The 20,518-nt window shown below is 40.9% G+C and overlaps 1 protein-coding gene across 2 annotated transcripts in view; it reads right to left on the bottom strand.

Annotated features, from left to right (window-relative positions):
- The window catches only part of SLC36A4 (solute carrier family 36 member 4), a 268,852-nt gene that overhangs the window by 38,477 nt on the left and 209,857 nt on the right, over window positions 1-20,518 (bottom strand). Inside the window, exon 11 of one of the 2 annotated variants that reach the window (XM_069759233.1) lies at window positions 5,516-5,643. The exons of the other annotated variant lie outside the window; for it this stretch is intronic. Within the exon in view, the coding sequence (XP_069615334.1) occupies window positions 5,642-5,643 (2 nt within the window). The 3' untranslated portion in view covers window positions 5,516-5,641. Of the gene's footprint in view, window positions 1-5,515; window positions 5,644-20,518 lie in introns of those variants that run through there. 2 annotated transcript variants of the gene reach the window in all.

Raw genomic sequence — 20,518 nt, 5'->3', positions numbered from 1 at the left:
CCTGTGCTGATTTCATGAATTTGTGACCACTGCAGTCACTCAATCAATCAATCCATCCGTGTTTTAGTGATCACGTCCTTCCACCCAGAAGAGGGAGTAAAAGAGTGCTTAAAGAGGAGTAATGTGGAAGTGGTAAAGAGAGTATATATTGGGTGAAAAAAGTATTGAACACATCACCAATTTTCTAAGTAAATATATTTCAGAAGATGCTATTGACATGAAATTCTGACCAGATGCCGGTAACCACCCATCCAATCCACACATGTAAAGAAATCAAACCATAGATGTCCATAAATTAAGTTACGTGTAATAATGACAAATAATGGGAAAATGTATTGAACACATATAGAAAGAAGTGCAAAAAGCATCAAAATGCATGACACTAGCTGAAATCTATCAGTGATTAGAAAGCAATCCTGCAACTTAGTGAAATAATAATAATAATAATATCAGCTGGTTCTACTGATGGCCTAAAAAAGGTGTCTTTTTACCAAGGAGCTACACCAGAAACATCTCATGATGGGTAAAACATGTGAGCAATCTCAAGACCTTTGCAACCTTATTGTTGCAAAAATATTGATGGCATTGACAGAATAATTTCTAAACTACTAAATGTTCCAATGAGTACTCTTGGGGCCATAATCTGGAAGTGGAAGGAACATCTTTTTACCATAAACCAGCCACGACCAGGTGCTGCCAGAAAGATTTCAGGCAGAGGTGTGTAAAAAATTATGAGAAAACTTGTCCAAGAGCCAAGGACCACCAATGGAGAGCTACAAGACTGAAATACTGGGAGAATATAGTCTGGTCAGATGAGACCAAATTTGAACTCTTTGGATGCTATAATACATACCACGCTTGTAGCCAAAAAGGCACTGTATATCACCCCAAAAGACCATACCAACAGTGAAGTTTGGATCTGGGAACTTCATGGTGTGGGGCTGTTTTTCAACATATAGCACTGTCAAACTTCATGTAATTGAAGGATGAATAGACAAGTGTACAGAGACATTTTTGATAAAAATCTGTTGCCATCTACCAGGATGATGAGGATGAAACGAGGGTGGACATTTCAGCAAGACAAAGATCCCAAACTCACAGCCAAGGAATCTCTCAACTAGTTTCAGAGAAAAAAAAAAAACTGCTAGAATAGCCCGGCCCATCACTGGTCCTAAATCCAATAGAAATTTAGGAAGAAACTAAAGCTCAGAGTTCATGGAAGAAACCCACAAGACCTTCAGGATTTCAAGAGTGTTTTCGAGGAAGAACATCACACCTGAGCAATGCATGTGACTGGTTTCTCTAAGCAAGAGGCATTTTGAAGCTTCATCACCAACAAAGACTTTTGTACGAAGTAGTAAATACATTTCAGTAAGAGCGTTCAATACTTTTTTTCCTGTTTAATTTCTCATTATTACACATAAATTCAAATCAATAAGCGCTTTCAGAAATATATTTACTTAGAAAATTGATGACGTGTTCAATAATTAGTTCAACCGCTGTATATATATCGCTTTTTAGCCATTTTTATTTTTTTTAATAAGGGGACGATGGCCTTTTTTCCTATCCATTATAAAAGGTTTCCAATCCAGTTGGTTGAGGTCACCGAAACTTTCTGCCAACAGAGAAAATAACAATAACATAAGATACACAAAAGCAGCGGGATTGTTTTATCCTACATCAGTATAAGGCATTAAAATGTGATCTACCAGCATGGCGGTATGGAGGAAGAACAAAAGCTTCTGACTCCAGACATTTTACAGCCAATTGAACCTGATTACCTGAGGCATAATTACTTTTTGAACACATATGAATACTAGCTACAATAACAGTGCAATTGAAGTCAATATTCGACGCACTGATCAAGGCCCGATGGTGCACAGAACAGAAGCATCATTAACTCAAGAGGATTATTCCTGGCACAACTCTGCCCGAGAACTGTCTTTACTTTAAAACAAAGGATGCCTTCATCTTTCAATTCCATTAAAGAGGGGAAAAAAAAAAATCAGGAAGAAGATTATGATGCGTCACATTTTTGAACTCACGGAGACTTGAAATTCTGAATGATTAAAAGTAGGATATCTCACAGCCGCAGAAGACACAGTGTACGCATTTCTTAAACTTAGAGGTGTGAATAATTCTGGAAATAATGCATAAAACATACTCATCAGGAGACCGTTTGACGTAGGCATTAACAAAGCTATTTGACGAGGAGCGTGCTTCAAAGCATGTAAAAAAAGGAACATGACCATATGGATACACTTGTTTACTTGTGGTTTTGGTCAACCCTACATAAAATTAAGCATAATGTTGTGCACTCTCCATAAACATCTAGGATTTGAAAGTTGGGTGATGCTAAAGAGTTGAGTAATTTTTAACTCGGGAAGACCATCGAATGGCACTTTTCTTGCATGACCACATCGAATATGAAGCAGATCAGCATCTAAATCTACATGAAACACGACCAGGTTTTGTCTGTCAAAATATTCCACCCTTATAATGAACAACTGGGTAGAGCTCATCAGAAGTCTGCTCTGGTCTGCAGTTCATCTTAAGTCCTAGCTTTGGTGAAGGCAACCATCCAGCCACAGCTTACGCACAACAGGCTTGAGTGATTTGATCAGAATCTAAAATGGTACAGATTTTACTTTCTAAGCAATCACCTAAGGGATAGGCCGGATCACTGGACTTACCTGGAGATATTCATTAGGCCATGGACAGACATGGAGACACTCATTAGGCCACTACTTCTGTAGAGCAGCAGTTGGTCACATACATGCTCCCATGGATGGGTATACATCAACAGAGTTGCCCATAACCATTTACTTCTACATCATGATGAAATACAGTATTATGCAATTTCTTCCCCCTATGTTTCATATTTATATTTCTTCCCCCTATATTCTCAGAGGTTGAGTGACTCAGGTTATGAAAAAAAAGTATTTTCATATTTTCCAATGGATTAAAAAAAGAAAATAGTGACCTTGAGATGGTTTCAAATTGGAGAGCGATTAGCTTTTTGGAGCCAAATGACAAATTTTTCAGGTTTATTTTTGGAAATGTGTTAAGTCTTGTATGGAAATTCTCTAGTAGGAGCAGAGGACCGGTTATTTTAACAACCACCTGACATGGATTAGAAAAGTTAAAAAAAAAAACCTTGTTAAAATATTTACACTGAAAATAAGAATAAATTCTGGACTTTCTTGGGAGAATTAAAAAAATATATATCTATACATGTACGGTATATAGTTTCAACATGTCAAGAAAATGTCACAGTCGCGTTTCTATTTGTGTACCCTTTGGCAAAAGTGCTGAATGAACGCATTCTACAGAGATAACCCTGAACTCTAGGTAGGAAGCAGCGCACCGGGCTACAGAGGAGAGAAACACTGATTTCCATATTTCCGATGACTTTGGAATTCAATGTGCCTTGCAGAATATAATTGACCCCATCAAATATGCTCCATGTACCAATGTATCAGCATCTCAACATATAGAAGGTCAGAAGGACAGAGCAGAATTTGATTAAAGTGTTGTCGTTTAACAACTATACAAAGCATCTTGGAAACTGCAGTTGTTTTGCTTTTTATTTATTTTTTTACTAATTTTTTAATAATCCATATCAACTTGGGAAGGTTTTCTATCAAATGTTGGAGGTGTCAGAGTTTTTGCCCCTTCAATCAGAAGATCATTTGTGAGGTCAGACACTGATGTTGGATGAGAATTTCTGGCTTGGAATCTTCATTCTAGTTCTCGCCAAAGGCGTTGAATGGGGTTGCGGCTCGGGTTCTGTGTGGGCCTGTCAAGTTTCTTTGGATTCCTGCAGGGATCTAGATTGGTGGACCCATTCCAGTCACCTGACCGCTAAAGCCAATCACAAGCATCACCGATCAAGTAACCAAAGAATGGGAGATCATCCCTTCCTGTTCCAGGCAGAGAACACAAGGGCAGTCTATGGTGAGTTTACATTATTTTATTATCTTTTAAACAATTTTTGCCTTTAAAAAAAACTGATTTGGACAACCCACTTTTAAAAGAGTTGTTTAAGACTAGAACTTCTTTTTTTTTCAACTTTTCTACCTGAAATCAGACCAGTCTAGTCCATGGGCTTTCTTGGCTATGCCAAATCAGATCCAGACAAAGTGCAATAGCTGCAATATCAAACACAGCCCATAGACAAGCGTGGGGCGGGTATTTTTTTTCTATAACCTCATAAATCCCGTTAAAATGTTAGCCTCATCATCTTAAAAATATTTTTTTTTAAAAAGCCAAGTGGTAGTAAAAACCAAGCAACTTTGCAATTTACATGTTATTACATATCCATTCCGCTCTCTAGAATGGACGGATTTTTAATTCTGTTGTTTACTACGCATTGGTTAGGTTACCGGAAGCAGATCACCAGTGCTTGCAGTACCTATGTGGGGTGCTTACAAGCTCTGTCCAAAATAGTTTGTAAGTGCTGCTCTGACGTTGTCCTGGCTCACTGTTGTATGGTCTTGGCTACTGATCCAGCAAACCTTAGCACCACTGGACTTCTCCAATGCAAAGCGGATTCTGCTTGCAGTATTGTAGAGTGCGCAGTCCGGGATGGCGGTACAACAATGCTGCTGATGCGAACTGTCAATCAAGCAAGTTTGCACCAACTCCAGCAAACCGGAAGCGCTAGAAGGCAGGGGAGTGGTAGGCTCATGCACAATGAAGAGTAAGAGAACCCTGTAAACTTTAGGTCTTTCCCGTATGTGATGCATCCTTGCCATGGCGCCAATATGAAGACTGCTTTACCCATTCCCCAACTTCTATTATTAACCTCGGCCCATTTGCACACTTCTCTTTTCTATTGTATCCTGTCATAACTAAATTCTATATGCTTTGTTATCCTTTTCTTACATTTTCATATCGATTGTAACTCCTTGTTTTTTACTGAATTGCATAGGTTAATGAAATGTGTTTGTTCCGTATAAATCATTAATAATAACGCTATGGAATTCAGCGTTAGAAAGTGGTGGCCTGGACTCCATTACATCATGACCGGCTTGCTCTCATAACTATCGTTGTATTGAAAGCTATGCCCGCGGATCATACCGCAGTGAAAGCTTCTATTTACTTTAAAGACTAAACAAGATACACTCAATTTATCCCATACTGAATAAAAATTATTGCAAGATCCGGCCTTTGTAGAGCCGTAATGCTGTCATTGCCACACAATCGCTTTAAAAACTCATGTAACAGCTATTTTTTGAATAAAAGGGTGAGCGCGTCGAATGTACTGATGGTAATTGTTATATGAAGGTCGACCGAGCTGAACCTTTCCAAGCTACGGAATGTAGATAGCTGGAATACACAATATCAGAGCTGTCTCCTACCATCATTGAGTATTAAAGTCTATAATCAGGGTTTAAGAAGTGACAACGAAGAATAGAAAAATGGAGATGACTACTCAGATTCCCCCACATGTACCATCTGGATCCTCCGTAAATGGAACGAAGAGGTAGCCGATGTTGATTTATTCCTTTCTCTTCCCTTTCGAAGTCTCTGCCCAACTGCTCATTGATGACATTTGTCAGCTTTCATCTGTAGTTGTGTTCCCTGAAGTGGGTTCCTTTGCTTGTTATTGTACTTATTAACAGTGTGACTGAAAGTATTCTGATAAAAGATAAAAAGAAGAACAGCAGTAACTCGTAATGTTAAGATGCTTGGCCAACAGTTATTCCGCCTTCTTTATACACATGAAAACTCAGTTTTGTAAGGTGATTGGGAAGTAAGTGGCTGCCCAAAGTAGTGGCTTATCTATCATAAAAAGAAAGGAAGGAGGAAAGTTTAAATTCAACATCCTAAATCCTTTTTTCTCCTCAACATCATGTTCGATGGTTGGCCTGGCTTGCTGAAATCATCAGGTTTGGAAAAAATATTTATTGGATGTATGTGGCTCTGTTGACACTTTCAGTGATAAAGAAGCCATGGCTGATGGCTCATGTGCCTCTCGAACTCATGATATTTTTTAGTAGAGAAGGAGGAGTTTGCTATTGCCACAATAAATGATCGGGTAAGCCAAAATTCAACAGGCAAGATGCCTTCTTTATATTACAAGATCATCTGTCAGAAGAGAGCTTGGAGGCCCCGATGCACTTAGATGGTTGGCTGGACCCACCGATGAGCCGCGCATCATGGTTTCCAATGATAGCCCATTCACGAGAAATCGTATATGGCCTAAAATAATGGCATCAAATACATCTATATTTGTATAACACACATAAGAAATATTAATTTAACATAGGCACATTAAGCAAATAAATAAAAAGCGACAATACAGCAGGAGTAGATGAATGTATGTATCAGTGGTCCACAACCTTTCTGACCTTGAGAGCCACATTCAGCTTAGAGAGAGGGTCGCGAGCCACATTCAGCACTGAGAGAGGGTCGCGAGCCACATCCAGCTCCCACCCCCTTCAAAGTGGTGTCAACCAAACCCCCCATTACAGGTATAATGATAACCAAAGCTTTTCCACAGAAATCACTCCAGAGCAGTACACTGAGATCTAGGGGTTCCCACAATACCCCCATTCAGTATTCTCCCAACACACTGTCACATCCAGCTTTGAGCACCTCCTCTAACAGGTAGTACAAACCTCCAGCGTACCATACCTAAAACATCCCTAAACCCCCAAGACCAGTAAATGTGCATCCAGATCTGCAATTCTGTGCAGGGCTACTCACAGAATTCATCATTTTGAGATGTGGTCTTCATACCTGTTTGATAGACCTGGACCTAATGCATAAAGCTGGCAGACAGTCGCGAGCCACAATTCATGGGTCCGCGAGCCACATGTGGCTCCCGAGCTACAAGTTGGGGAGCCCTGGTATATATAGTCTGTTATTTAAACAGGTCCAGCAAATATTTAGATAAAGTAGAGGATACATATCCACAGTATTCACTAACTGGATACACCAAATATCCGCATAGGCAAAGGGGCTAAGTAAAATAAAATGTGCAGCAGATACAAATGTAGATGTAATGAAATACCTGTAGACACCTCTTTAATTAACAGACTATTCATTCATCTCCCCCTGCTGTATTGCCGCTTTTTATTTCTCTGCTTACTGTGCCTATATTAAATTGATTTATTTTATATTATGTGTACTATACCAATAAAAATGTATTTGATGCCATATACAATTCTTTGTGAATAGGTTTTTTTTATTTTCTTGATACGGTCACATTTCTACTTTAATTGGTGCCAGCTTAGTGTGGGCTATCCAACACTTTTCTGTTCTGGCTATTATAGGTTTCTTATGGTTTCCAATGATGACAGAGTCATGACTGCTGTAATTATTTTATTTTTTACTAGTTCTTGACAGACCACAGTGAATGGCTGGATTGTTTTCGCTTTTGTAGCCGAATACTTATTTTTGTGTGCAATGGACTTTTCTTCATTTTTATAACCACTTTTGAATGAACATTAAACAGATTTGTTTTATCCACACAATTCTGTATTGAACGTCCTTTCGACCCTCACCGTGATCTTACTTGATGAAATTAAGAAAGTGTTTTGTTTTTTCTAACAAGAAGGTTCTCAATTCTCTCTTAGCCCTACTTCCAAACCCCCGTTATGCGATTGTGATGAGTAGCACACTACAGAGATTAGAAACCCTTACCGAAGACAAAGACGGAACGCAATTATGCCAATGTATCAGAAAACAAGCACTTCTAATAAGCTACTCAAAGTCCTAAACTCCTCAGAGAAGGATGTCTTCTTCTGGAGTGTTTTCATAAGTAATGTCTCTGTTCGTCATCAGACGTTTTCGTCTCAAAGCTATCACAAAATGCAGGAACTAGCTGCAGTTTATTCATGGCTGGTACCAACGAAGAACTTCAAATACTTTCCGGGGACTGAGATTTTAGGAAATGTGACTAAATATTGGAAAATGCTGCAAGCATTGTAAAAGATTATCAATGTACACGCGGAAGGCGGACGGGATTATGGCTGCAGGAATTAACATGTTTTCTTCATTATTTAAATATGACAGAGGAATATTTAGTCTACGTAACTGTCTGGCGGAGGTCAGGAGGCTCCTGTGATCTTTTATGGCCCATGATGACTTTATCTCTTGTCTCCCCGCAGATTCGTGGGGAAAGCAGTGCTCGGGCCGGCAGCAGTGTTTTGATAGCTGTCGGATCTTTCATTTCTTCTTGCTCCACGAGAGTGAGCTCGCGCATACATTGTTCACTTCTGAGCGCTGCAGCGCGTGCAATGAAAGATTACATCCTGGCCAGTGCCAATATCAAGATGTACTTCATGGGTGTAGAAGGCAGCCTCGATGCATACTATGTAATGTATACTGCAGATCTGCCACTGCTTGGGTTCTATAAATGTGCAGATGTGAACAGAGTTTACTTTGCCCAAGCCTTCTTTTCTTCAAAATAAAAAGTAAATATATAGCATAGAGAGTGTCCTATGATCAGGACCACGTCAAAAGATACATGGTAGCGTACTGCTCCTTCACATATTGGTCCTCCACAACCACCCATAAAGACGGATATACGCTAGAACCTCATCTTCACTCACCTCTGTTACCTATCTAACCTTTCTCTTCAACTGGTCATCGCCAACTCACATTCTCACTACAGTCCTCTGCAATTGCCTCTCAAGCTAAGTAATTAGCATACCCTCACACAAATGTCTCAAACCTAGACATCCACACACATCCATAACCCTGCCACACCAACTTAACATAAATGCTGCCCCAAGCGTTCAGGAAGAAAACAATTGGCATTTTCACTTTCAAGTCAGCTCTCACCTCTGTTCAAAAGGAATACTTCACAATTGTAATGTCACCACTAACCCATAACCCCAGTTATTCAAGATTTTTAATAGCCTTCTCTGCCCACCACTGCTCCACCAACCTCCCTCATTTCAGCAAAAGTCTAAGTCTCATAATTCAAAAACAAGATCGACCACATCAGACAAACTTTTGATGTTCAACCAGCCTTCCGTCACAGCCATGCTTATCCCAGACCTAACCCATCTCTTCAACTTATCATTAACCACTGGTGTCTTCCCTTATTTTTTTAAACATGCAATAATCACGCCTATCCTGAATAAATCATCCCTTGAGCCAATACCTACATCCAGCAATCTCACCATATCACTAATCAGGTTTGCCCCCAAACTCCTCAAACAGCACACCGACAATTAACTTTTCTCTCACCTCTCATCTAAAGGTACCTTCACACATAACGATATTGTTAACGATATCGTTGCTATTTGTGACGTAGCAACGATATCGTTAATGAAATCGTTATGTGTGACAGCGACCAACGATCAGGCCCCTGCTGGGAGATTGTTGGTCGCTGAATAAAGTCCAGAACTTTATTTCGTCGCTGGATCTCCCGTGGACATCGCTGGATCGGCGTGTGTGACACCGATCCAGCGATGTCTTCACTGGTAACCAGGGTAAACATTGGGTAACTAAGCGCAGGGCCGCGCTTAGTAACCTAATGTTTACCCTGGTTACCATGCTAAAAGTAAAAAAAAACAAACACTAGATACTTACCTACCGCTGTCTGTCCCCGGCGCTGTGCTCTGCTCTCCTCCTGTACTGGCTGTGAGCCGGAAAGCAGAGCTGTGACGTCACCGCTCTGCTTTCCGGCTCACAGACAGTACAGGAGGAGAGCAGAGAAGCAGAGCGCACCGCTGGAGGACAGACGGCTGTAGGTAAGTATGTAGTGTTTGTTTTTTTTTACTTTTAGCATGGTAACCAGGGTAAACATCGGGTTACTAAGCGCGGCCCTGCGCTTAGTTACCCGATGTTTACCCTGGTTACCGGCATTGTTGGTCGCTGGAGAGCGGTCTGTGTGACAGCTCTCCAGCGACCAAACAGCGACGCTGCAGCGATCCGGATCGTTGTCGTTATCGCTGCAGCGTCGCTTAATGTGAAGGGGCCTTAACTCTTCAGCAACCTACAGTCCGGCTTACTTCCGCATCACTCCACTGTAAATGCTCTAACCAAAACGACTTACTAACCGACAAAGATAACAGACAATATTCAATACTCTTCCTCCAAGACATGTCCTCTGCCTTCGGCACAGTTGATCACTCCCTCCTAATACAATACAGATCATCTCTTCTCTTGGCACAAAAGACCTTTCCTATTCCTGAATCTCCTCATAACTCACTAACTGCACATTAAGCGTCTCCCACTCCCATAGTACCTCCTCACCCCATCCTCTCTATGTTGGTGTCCTGGGATCCCTAAGCTTCTCCATCTGCATCTTTGGCCAGGGATAACACAAAGTCCAATGGCTTTCACTACCACCTATGTACCGATGATGCTCAAATCTACCTCTCTGGCTCAAATGTTACCTCTCTGCTTTCCAGAAACCCAGAATGTCTATCAGCCGTATCCTAGTTCCTCACCTCTAGATTCCTAAAGCTCAATGTGGACAAAACTGAACTCATAATCTTTCCTCCATCTCACTAAACCCACAACCTGATATATCACTATAAATATCATCACAATTTCCCTTGTATCAAAAGTCCACTGTCTTGGTGTTACCCTCAATTCTGCCATGTCCTTCAAACCACACATCCTGTCTTTGCCAACTCAAAAAATATTTCCAGAATTTATAATTTTCTCAATTTCAACTCTACTAAAATGTTAGTGTGTACCCCAATTATCTACTGCCTTGAGTACTGCAGTATTCTCCTCTATGGCCTCCGTGCTAACACTCTCGCACTTTTCCAGTCTATCTTCAACTCTGCTGCCAGATTAATCCACCTCCATTCAATTGCTTCCCATTCCCTAGCAGATCGAGTTTAAACTACAAACAATGACATACAAGTCTGTCCATAATCTGTCTCCTCCATACATCTCCAAACTAATCTCCCGATATCTTCACACACATAATTTCTGGTCCTCATAAGACCACCTTCTCTCCACCACTCTTGTATGTTCCTCTCCCTATCACCTCTAAGATTTTTCCAAAACATCACCTATCTTCTGGAATTCAGTGCCTCGACACGTCCAATTACCTCCCACATTTAGAACCTTCAGACGCAAACTGAAAATTCATCTCTTTAGTAAAACCTACAGCCTGCAATGATCATTTGACTACCCATGGAGATGCTGCAACGCACCCGTCTCCTTCCCCAATACCCTGTAGATTGTAAGCCCAATATGGAAGGGTCAACTCCCCCCCTCTGTACCAGTCTGTATGCTTTATTTTATGAATGTGATATGTATGTAACCTTTCTCAAATGCACAGGACTATGAAATTAATGGTATTCAATAATAATACTGCTAAGAGCAGCTTTTGCTTTGACAGTCCAAGTTAAGGCAGATCTTCAGCCAAAGCATGCTTAGCACTGAGGAAGGGGAATCTTACTTGAAGAGATAAAAAACTGTGCATGCTTGGCTAGAGCCAAGGACAGTTAAATCATGCATGCTCAGTTTCGAAACATAACCAAACAGAGGCAGTAAAAAGGAGGACTTGTTAGACAGAAGTATGTTCCACCACCACAGTAAGATCTACTAGAGGTGGCTCCATTGGCATGGCCTCAGGGGTGAGAATTAATAGGAGTCTTGTCGTAGAGGCATCAACCTCCTGTCCACTACCTAAAACAGATCTGTGCTTAGCACGGGGTCAGGCGCATATTCTGAACATGATCCGCAAAAGGAGAATCTCGTAGACACTGAGCCAATCTGTTGGACAAGCAGCTACCCATGACCGGCTACAAACAAGAATGGTAAACTGCATGTGCATGAATTCAAGACAAGTCATATAGAAGCAGTTAAGTTCAGAAACTGGAGACAGATGTGCGCATGGTCAACAAGGACAGTAAGAACTACTAGAAGATGACTACATTAGTAAGAAAATGTAATTAGAGCACTGAGAGGGTAATATCGGGGGTAGGGTGGTGTTTGTGGAGAAATTGTACACTTTTGATTAGGTAGATTTGCAAAGATGGATGAATCAAAGTTTGCAACACTGAGTCACCATTGTGATTTTGGAATTAGCCCTTTACGCCGCATTCAAAATATGGTTTTTGAACAGCATGAATAAAATCTACAAATTCTGCAAACTTACAAGTGAGTGCCGGTCTTCTTAAGTTATTTGCAAAGGGATACCAACCCCAGACACAAGCACCACGGATTTTGAGTGCAGACTGGAATTGATGTTCATTGAAATCAATCTCAAACATCTGTGATAATTATTTTTTTATATATTTTTTTTATATAGCGCTAACATATTCCGCAGCGCTTTACAGTTTGCACACATTATCATCGCTGTCCCCGATGGGGCTCACAATCTAAATATCTTATCAGTATATGTCTTTGGAATGTGGGAGGAAACCGGAGTACCCGGAGGAAACCCACGCAAACACTGAGAGAACATACAAACTCTTTGCAGATGTTGTCCTTGGTGGGATTTGAACTCCAGCGCTTCAAGGCTGCAATGCTAACCCCTGCACCACCATGCTGCCCAGTTTGCCAGATGAACCTAATTAAATGAACACTACTTGAGAAGTACATTCCACGTTATTAAGTAGTCACAGGTTTGAAGCAATATGGGAAAGAAAAAGGATCTCTTTGATGCCAGGAAAGTGTCAAATAGTGCAATGTCTTAGACAAGGTATGAAAACATAAGATATTTCACAAAGACTGATCATTGCACTGTGAAGAATTTTGTGGCCGAAACACAGCACATACCAGTTTGTGCAGATAATGGCATAATGAGGAAGGTTTCTGCCTGACAAATTCATTAGATTAAGAGATCAGCTGCTAAAACACCATTTGAAAATAGGAAACAGATATTTGAAGCCACTGGTGCATCTGAAGTCCTGGGAACCTCAAGGTGTAGAATGTGTCAGAACCGGCTGCATGCATAAACCTACTATTCGGCCACCTATAAACAGCACTCACAAGCAGAAACAGTTGCAGTGGCCCAGACATACATGAAGACTAATTTTAAAGTGCTGTGCAACCCTAGAGATAGATGGAATAGTGGATGTTTGGTGGATGGCCACCATGTCCCAACAAGGCTTTGACTACAGCAAGGAGGTGGCAGTCATTTTTTGGTCCAAAATCATTGTGAGAGGCAAAGCCATTTTAGGGTCCCTGAAGGTGTGAAAATGATCTGGGCAAAGTATGGAGAGTTTATTACTGACCACTTTCTTCGATTATACAAAGAGAAGAACTGTGCCACCTGTAGCAAAATTGTCTCCAAGACAATGCGCCATCTCATTCGGCAACAAATCTATTTGAGTTATTGGCTGCTATAGCTAAAAAGGAGAAAAACTCATGGGGTGGCCACCATCTTCCTCTGTCCTCAAGCCTATTGAGATCTTTTAGGAGTATCCTCAAGAAAAAGTTCTATGAGGGTGAGATGCAGTTCACATCGAAAATAAAGAAAGAAAAAAGCATCACTGCAAAAATATTGCATACCATCAAAAAATAGGAAACAATTATATAAAATATAACAGGCTGATTTTATTGACACTTCAAAAACACCACAAACAGTTTAAAACATAATTAAAAATATACAAAACATCATCCAATACACACAGGTAATAGAGACCATAAATCAGTGTAATATTGTACCAAGATCAAACCTAGTGGCTCATGAGGTGGTGCGTACAGAAAGAGATAGGTCAGGATCACACATGCGAGAAACTCAGACGAGTCTCGCATCTTAATTCTCGGCACTGCTGCCGGCACTCGGGAGCAGAGGGTGCAGTTGCATGTATACCTGTGTCGGCGGCAGTGCTGGGTATTGAGGTGCGAGACTCATGCGAGTTTCTCGCAAGTGTGACCCCGGCCTTAAATGCAATATCTGCTTAACCCTGCTGTTCTGTTCGGTCTGGGGAGACCTATTTTGAACTTTGGTATTTTTTGGGGTGTTCAAGATGCGGTTCTGAAACTTGTGGTTGATTGACTTAAATGAGGATGGGTCGGTCGGCCACGGGTTTCAGAGCCGCATCTTGAATATTTTAAAGAATATTGAAGTTCAAAGTCGGTCATTTTTGACCAACAGAACAGCAGGGTTAATTTTAAAAAAATTGAAAAAAAAAATGGCTCCCACTCAATTTTCTGCGCCATAGAGGGAAAGCCAGCAACTAGGGGCCGATGATTATAGCATGTGAAGGGGTTAATACAGGAAAAAACAAAATCCAGCTCACCATACCGACATTCCCAAGAGCTCGGAGCACGGAACCGCTGTGTCAGGGCGTGGACGAACAGGAAAGAGAAGGAGATCCAGCTCAACGAAATAGTGAAAAATCCATAATCTATTTCACTTAAAATATAGTGAAAGGACAAAACATCAGCATACAAAAAAATTAAAACCAAGGTCAACGCGTTTCCGGTGACTAAGCACCCTTAATCATGATACCTGGTACAAGACATGTCTATACTTTTATACTAGTATCCGGTCATCACTCCAGTGTTGCAATTGGTGGAATTGTCTAATCAAGCAAAAATAGGCACACATGACAATGGAAGCAAGACAAGCTTGATGGAAAGACAAAAACAAATGTTTTAGCTAAACAGAAATGCAGAGAAAACAGAAATAGCACAAAATACAAGGACTATATACAGAATGAAAAAACGAAATGACATTGCAATAATCATTAAATAAATCCAAGAATATGATAGTAACATAGTATGTACAGTGTCATATGTCGTGAACCCACATAACAATATAGAAAAAAACCATATTAGTCAAGAAAAAGAAAAAAAAAAAACCATCCTTAAATAGACACAAACTCGTGTGAGTTCTTGAGAAAATAAGACATACATGTAAATCTTGTAATGAATAGAACTACAGAATTCCCTAGTAACTTTGAAAATAGCGAGCTCACAGACAACCATGGATGGAAAAACAGAACAATCACTGGCAGGAATCTCCCAGACAGGGAGCTGTAACAGCCAAAATAGGTTGGAGCAAATAGGTAAAAGCACAGCTGCAGACGCCATGACAGTGTCACAGCGGCCGGCAAGCAAGGGGAAACAAAAGGGCAAATTGATAGCTATTAGCCTCACAAAAGAGTCGTTAATTATACGGGAAATATAAACTACAAATTTAGTTACTAGATGTCAGAAAAGCAACTTCATTGTTTGTAAACCCTCAAAATACTAATAAAAGAGCATAAGATCTTTCCTTTTGTTTAAACCATGTGGAATTCTTGTTCCGAGTTTAAAGATCCACCATGATTCCCTGTTTCTCAGGGTCACCTCAATGTCTCCTCCTCTAAATGGTTTATGAATTTTTTCTATCGCATAAATTTTAAGTGACTCAAGGTTAGATTGATGATAATTAATAAAATGTTGTGAAACTTGTGAGGTATTCCTATTAACACTAATATTTTCGACATCATAAATATGTTCACGAATACGTGTTTTTAAAGACCGTATGGTGCTCCCCACGTATTTAAGATGACATGCCATGCACTCCATGATGTATACCACATATTTAGTGTTACAATTCATGAAAGTCTTGATGGGATAAACATTTTGATTACTGGCATCGGTGAAATTGCATTTACCAGAGAATTTGCAAGTTTTACATGCCATCGCACCATGGTGACATTAAGCTGGCTTAGTAATGGAGAGGCGTCAATAAGATACCTATCCATTACTAATCCTATAGTTGGTAAAGGATTAATAAAACACACACACATGCGAATAAAGTATTTTAATGAAATTAAACACCACACAGTTTTGCCATGTTTATTACACTGGTAATCCAAGCAAAGCCATCGATGTTCTGAAAAAAACCCAAAATAAACCAACAGTATACTCCCTGGTCCGACGCAGTCCTTAATAACGAGTGTCCCACGACGAGTCCAGCTCTGCTACATCTGGATGCCTGACAATGATCCAGACATAGCAGAGCTGTAGATGACTACCGGAGATCTCCGGCAATCACCTACACTTTAGCTCTCGCGGTCAGCTGACTGTGAGAACCAGCCTAGTGACCGGAGATAACCCCCAGTCACGTGCACGGCAGTTCTCACGGTAAGCTAAGTTATCGCGAGAACTGCAGTGGACACGTACTCCCGGCGGTGTGACAGGTAAGACCTTATTTAAATTAGGAGACATGCGTAGTAAGCTGCGTTTACGCAGTTATTACACATGTGACTAATCATTAGATGCGGTCTTACCGCATCTAATGATAGTCTATGGGAAATTGACGGTGCGGCGCCACATTGTAAACAGACATGCTGCATTCTGGAAAGACGCGCCGCATGTCCGTTTATGTGGGTCTGCCGCCTGCTTCTTTTAATGCATGGTGGAGACGGGATTTCATGAAATCCCCTCCACGATGCTGTAACATCTGGACGCTGCGTGTTTCACGCTGCAGCTGTACGCAGCGTCAAACACGCAGCGTTTCCTGACCGTGGAAACATACTCTAAGAGTGCTAAATGCATTTAAGTCCTCTTTTTCTCAGAAGAGGCAATTTGCATATTATATTTCCCAGAGGAGCATTGCACGGTGAATAAGCCTCCTTACCTTGACAAGCCAGAGATGGTATGACACTCTCCATAAGGAGAAACGATACCCCTTAGACCCCAGTCCAGAGCCTCTCACCTAGCCAAATCAGTTCTCATGCTTCGCACTGACGAGGGCCAACAGCCCGAAACACCGTGTCTGCGAATTCAGATACTGATTTGGCTTTTATCCTAAGTCGCATTGCACGACTGGTTAAAGAGTTGATTGTAACTTGTAGGATCGCTACTTCCAACAGGTGGCGCTATAGAGTTTGAGTCCTCTTTTTCTCAGAAGAGGCAATTTGCATAAATGCATGGATAAGATTGTGCCATAGTGAAAAGCTCTTCGTGGGTTGTAGTAAAAACCGTGCTAAGAAATAGATGCTTACTGCTTCTGTGCTATGCAAATGCCTTTATAAAACTTGTCAATCTTATTACTTGCTTCCTGTGATTATGCCGTGCCAGGACCAGATAATCCCAACCAGAAGTTTAAGCTCACGACCTACTTTATCAAAGGTTATGTCACTGACCAGGTGGAACAAAAAAAAATAAATAAATAACGCCACCATAATATCACAGTATGTGACTTATGTCTGCAATCTTCAGATAGACTTACGGTATTAGTCCTAAAATGGAGCTCCGTAAATCGGGCGGATTAGGAAATAAGTTATCTGACTATACTGACGTGCTTCCATCCCTGCGCTAATGCCTTGTTGCACAGTTTGCATTATTACTTATTATCGTATAAAATGTCTGTCTTTTCAGGAGGAAATTGTGATGACTCACACAGTGTATGCGCTGACAGTATGATTCAGGATTGGACTCAATTTCGCAGAAACTTTACTAAGTAAAATAATCACGGCATGGCCTAAATGTAAATGGTTATCCAAGACTTTAAGACTGATGGACAATCCTTAGGACAAATTATTAATGTTTTCCTGCTCAGGGCCAGATCGAGTGACTGCAATTTGTCTGTATAAACAATATACCAAGTACCTTCATTGGGTCAATCTGTCCAACATCAGTTCATCACAATGCAATGTTGGCTCGTCCTAAGAAAAGTCTTAACTTATAATAGCCTCTTTAGCTACAGAAACAACCCAAAAGCAACTTGATTTTTGGACATTGACTTATATTTCATTGTGTCTAATTGTCCAATTGATGCAAATTCCAAATATTTTTACTAGCGGTATCTATACTTGATTGGCTTTAAAGTCTTAACCCGCTTGGGCATGGAATAAATGAGTTCTGCTACCTTGACCTGTGGAACATTGACCAACTTGACACACAAACAAGCTCAATGATCTTCACAAGAAGAAGGTTTACATGAATGTTCTCTCACAATCCCGATCAAGCATGGACCAGACAAGTTCTTTGGAATTCATGTCAGATGATGGACTGGCCCGTAGAAGCTTCCAGATATCTTTACTGGCCAATCTTCACCTTTTTAGCAGTGTGTCAAGGAGCTAAATCTTCCATGAAAAAAGTGGACGTTTTGTTCAGCAGCTCACCCAAGAATATTGGAAGATGACTCATTGAAGAAGGAGATCATGCAAGATGGAATATCTTGCCACACTATTAAATAACCACTAAAAAAACCCACTTCATTAATCAACTCTTTGGCGGGCCTGCTGTTTGCTGCCCACCGACAGGTCCTTTTCTTTCCACTGCTGTCGCGTGCTGCATCTCCAGCATCGTGGCAGCAAAGAAAAGTAAACTGGACACCAGTCACTGAAGTGGTAGGAGAGATAACAAAAGAAGTGTGTATTGTAAAAAAATTAAAATACTCACCTCTCCGTCAGCCTTGCTGTTTGCGTCCAGTCCTCTTCTTTCTGCCATTGCACGCCACATCTCTGGCCTCTTCCCTATAGTTGTGTTGCGTGTTTAGAGTTGTTTTGGGCTATGAAACAAACATATCCTGTTGCATTGTCTCTACAGACAGCAAAAGAAGGAAATGAGAATCTCCAATATGACCATCTCAAGGAAAAAGGACATATATAAGCCACATTCTTTAAAATGTTTGCACCCTTAAAAACAACATTTTCAAAGCATTTTTGGGTGGTCCCTTTAAATCTCTTAGTGGCAAAAACACAGGACTTGAATTTTATTTTTAGGCTGGCTGTTATGACTGCTGTGTGTGGTTTTCTTCAACATTTTGTTGAAATGTTGACCCAGACAATGAAATGAAGGCAGTGTGCAGGTTAAGCTATTTTTCCTTTTCATCCTCGGTCTCTATTTTGTACATTGCTGTATTGATTTTGCTGGATGGTGAACAAGACTTACACGTAAAATATGACTCATCTTTTTATGATTAATATATCCTTTTTCAGTCTTTTCACTCATCTTAGTTGTACTCAAAAACCAGTAATAATGATTCGGTCAACGTTGTTGTTTTTCTGGGATATATCGGTAAGATGTGATGGTCACTACCCAACTTTAAATTAAAATTGTAGGACAGCAAATAACTTCTCGGGCAGTTCCTTCGTCCCAACGTTCATTCTCTACATAGCACAAAAGAGCAGAACCTGTCTTACAATCAGCTCCAAAAATTACATTACCCATTGCCTTGGTTTATACTCAAGACCAAAGGCTCAGACCGTCTGGACAAGATGGATGGTCAGCCAAATTTTGCCAGGCATCTTGACCATATGGAGGAGTGAGGATGAATAGCTGGAGTATTCAGCGGACAGCTATTTAAAGTGTATGGATAGTCTGATGTCATCATGGCTATGATGTCAAACTGTATAAAACTATTTTAACTATTTAACGACAAGGGGGTATTTTGGGACTTTAGATCCAGAGCAAAATTTCAGATTTGTCTGCATTTTAAAGGGAATCGACCAACAGGATTTCACCTCCCAAACTATTTATATGTCCTTGTAGCTATTTGGCTACGTTCAGACTAGCGTTGTGCTAGTGTGCGTCGGGTTAGCGTCGGGCGACGCAGCGGCGACGCACGCGTCATGCGCCCCTATGTTTAACATGGGGGACGCATGCGTTTTTGTTTGTTGCGTTGTGCGACGCATGCGTCTTTTTTGCCGCAACCGTCGGACCAAGAAAACGCAACAAGTTGCATTTTTCTTGCGTCTGATTTTCGTCAAAAAACGACGCACGCGTCGCAAAACGCAGCGTTTTTGCGTGCGTTTTGCCGCGTTTTTGCGTGCATTGTGCGTTGCGTCGCCGACGCAGCGGCGCACAACGCTAGTCTGAACGTAGCCTTTCAAAGACAAGTCCAGCAATACCTTTTCTTGGCCAGTCCTTTCCTCAGCTACTGAGAAATCAGCATTTGAATGGATATGTAAAAGAGCGGAAAGGACCATGATAGATCTGAAGCCTCTGTCACTCCAGCTTCACTCCATAGTTCCACCTCCAGCCTCTATGTTACACTTCTTCAGGCTAAAGCGCCGTCAATCAAACAGGAGGAGGTGGGAAACAAGTTTTTTTAAATCTTCCACTCAAGAACCACTAGTCATATGTTTTTTAGTGTATGTATGTACCTGATAAAGAGGATAGACCATCCATGAAACGTGTAGCCGATAAACAGCTTTCATTACCTGAAGCTGGTTTGCCTGGGTGTTCTTCCTGTGCAGCACCTGGATGATACCGCACCTTGCTTCGTCGGTTCCTTGAGATCGACATTGATCTTGCAGTCAGTGAAGCTACAGCTCATGAAGAGCTCCCACACATTCACCATTGTTGTGCGCAACAGCCCCAGGTAAACACCTCCGTCCTATTTGCCATACACTTCTTGAACTGATGGGCACAAACATGGAGCGCTTTTCTCTGTTTTACATAGAAGGAGCAAGGTGAAGGGGAAGACCAGCAACCTGATGACTTGATACTATCAAGATAATGGCAGAGAAGACCTTGGTGGACCTATTTAGGCTTGCACAAGATTGATTTTCCTACAAATCATTCATCCATCAAGTTGCCATGTCTTGAGATCGAGCTGAAAACTGTTAATAATAATAAAAGTTCTCCCATGCAAACGAATATCAAATTTGTATGTATTGACCAACTTCTGATATTT

The sequence above is a fragment of the Ranitomeya imitator genome, chromosome 3, assembly GCF_032444005.1.
Source record: "Ranitomeya imitator isolate aRanImi1 chromosome 3, aRanImi1.pri, whole genome shotgun sequence".
Lineage (NCBI taxonomy): Eukaryota > Metazoa > Chordata > Amphibia > Anura > Dendrobatidae > Ranitomeya > Ranitomeya imitator.
This window is presented reverse-complemented; position numbering and strand designations above follow the sequence as displayed.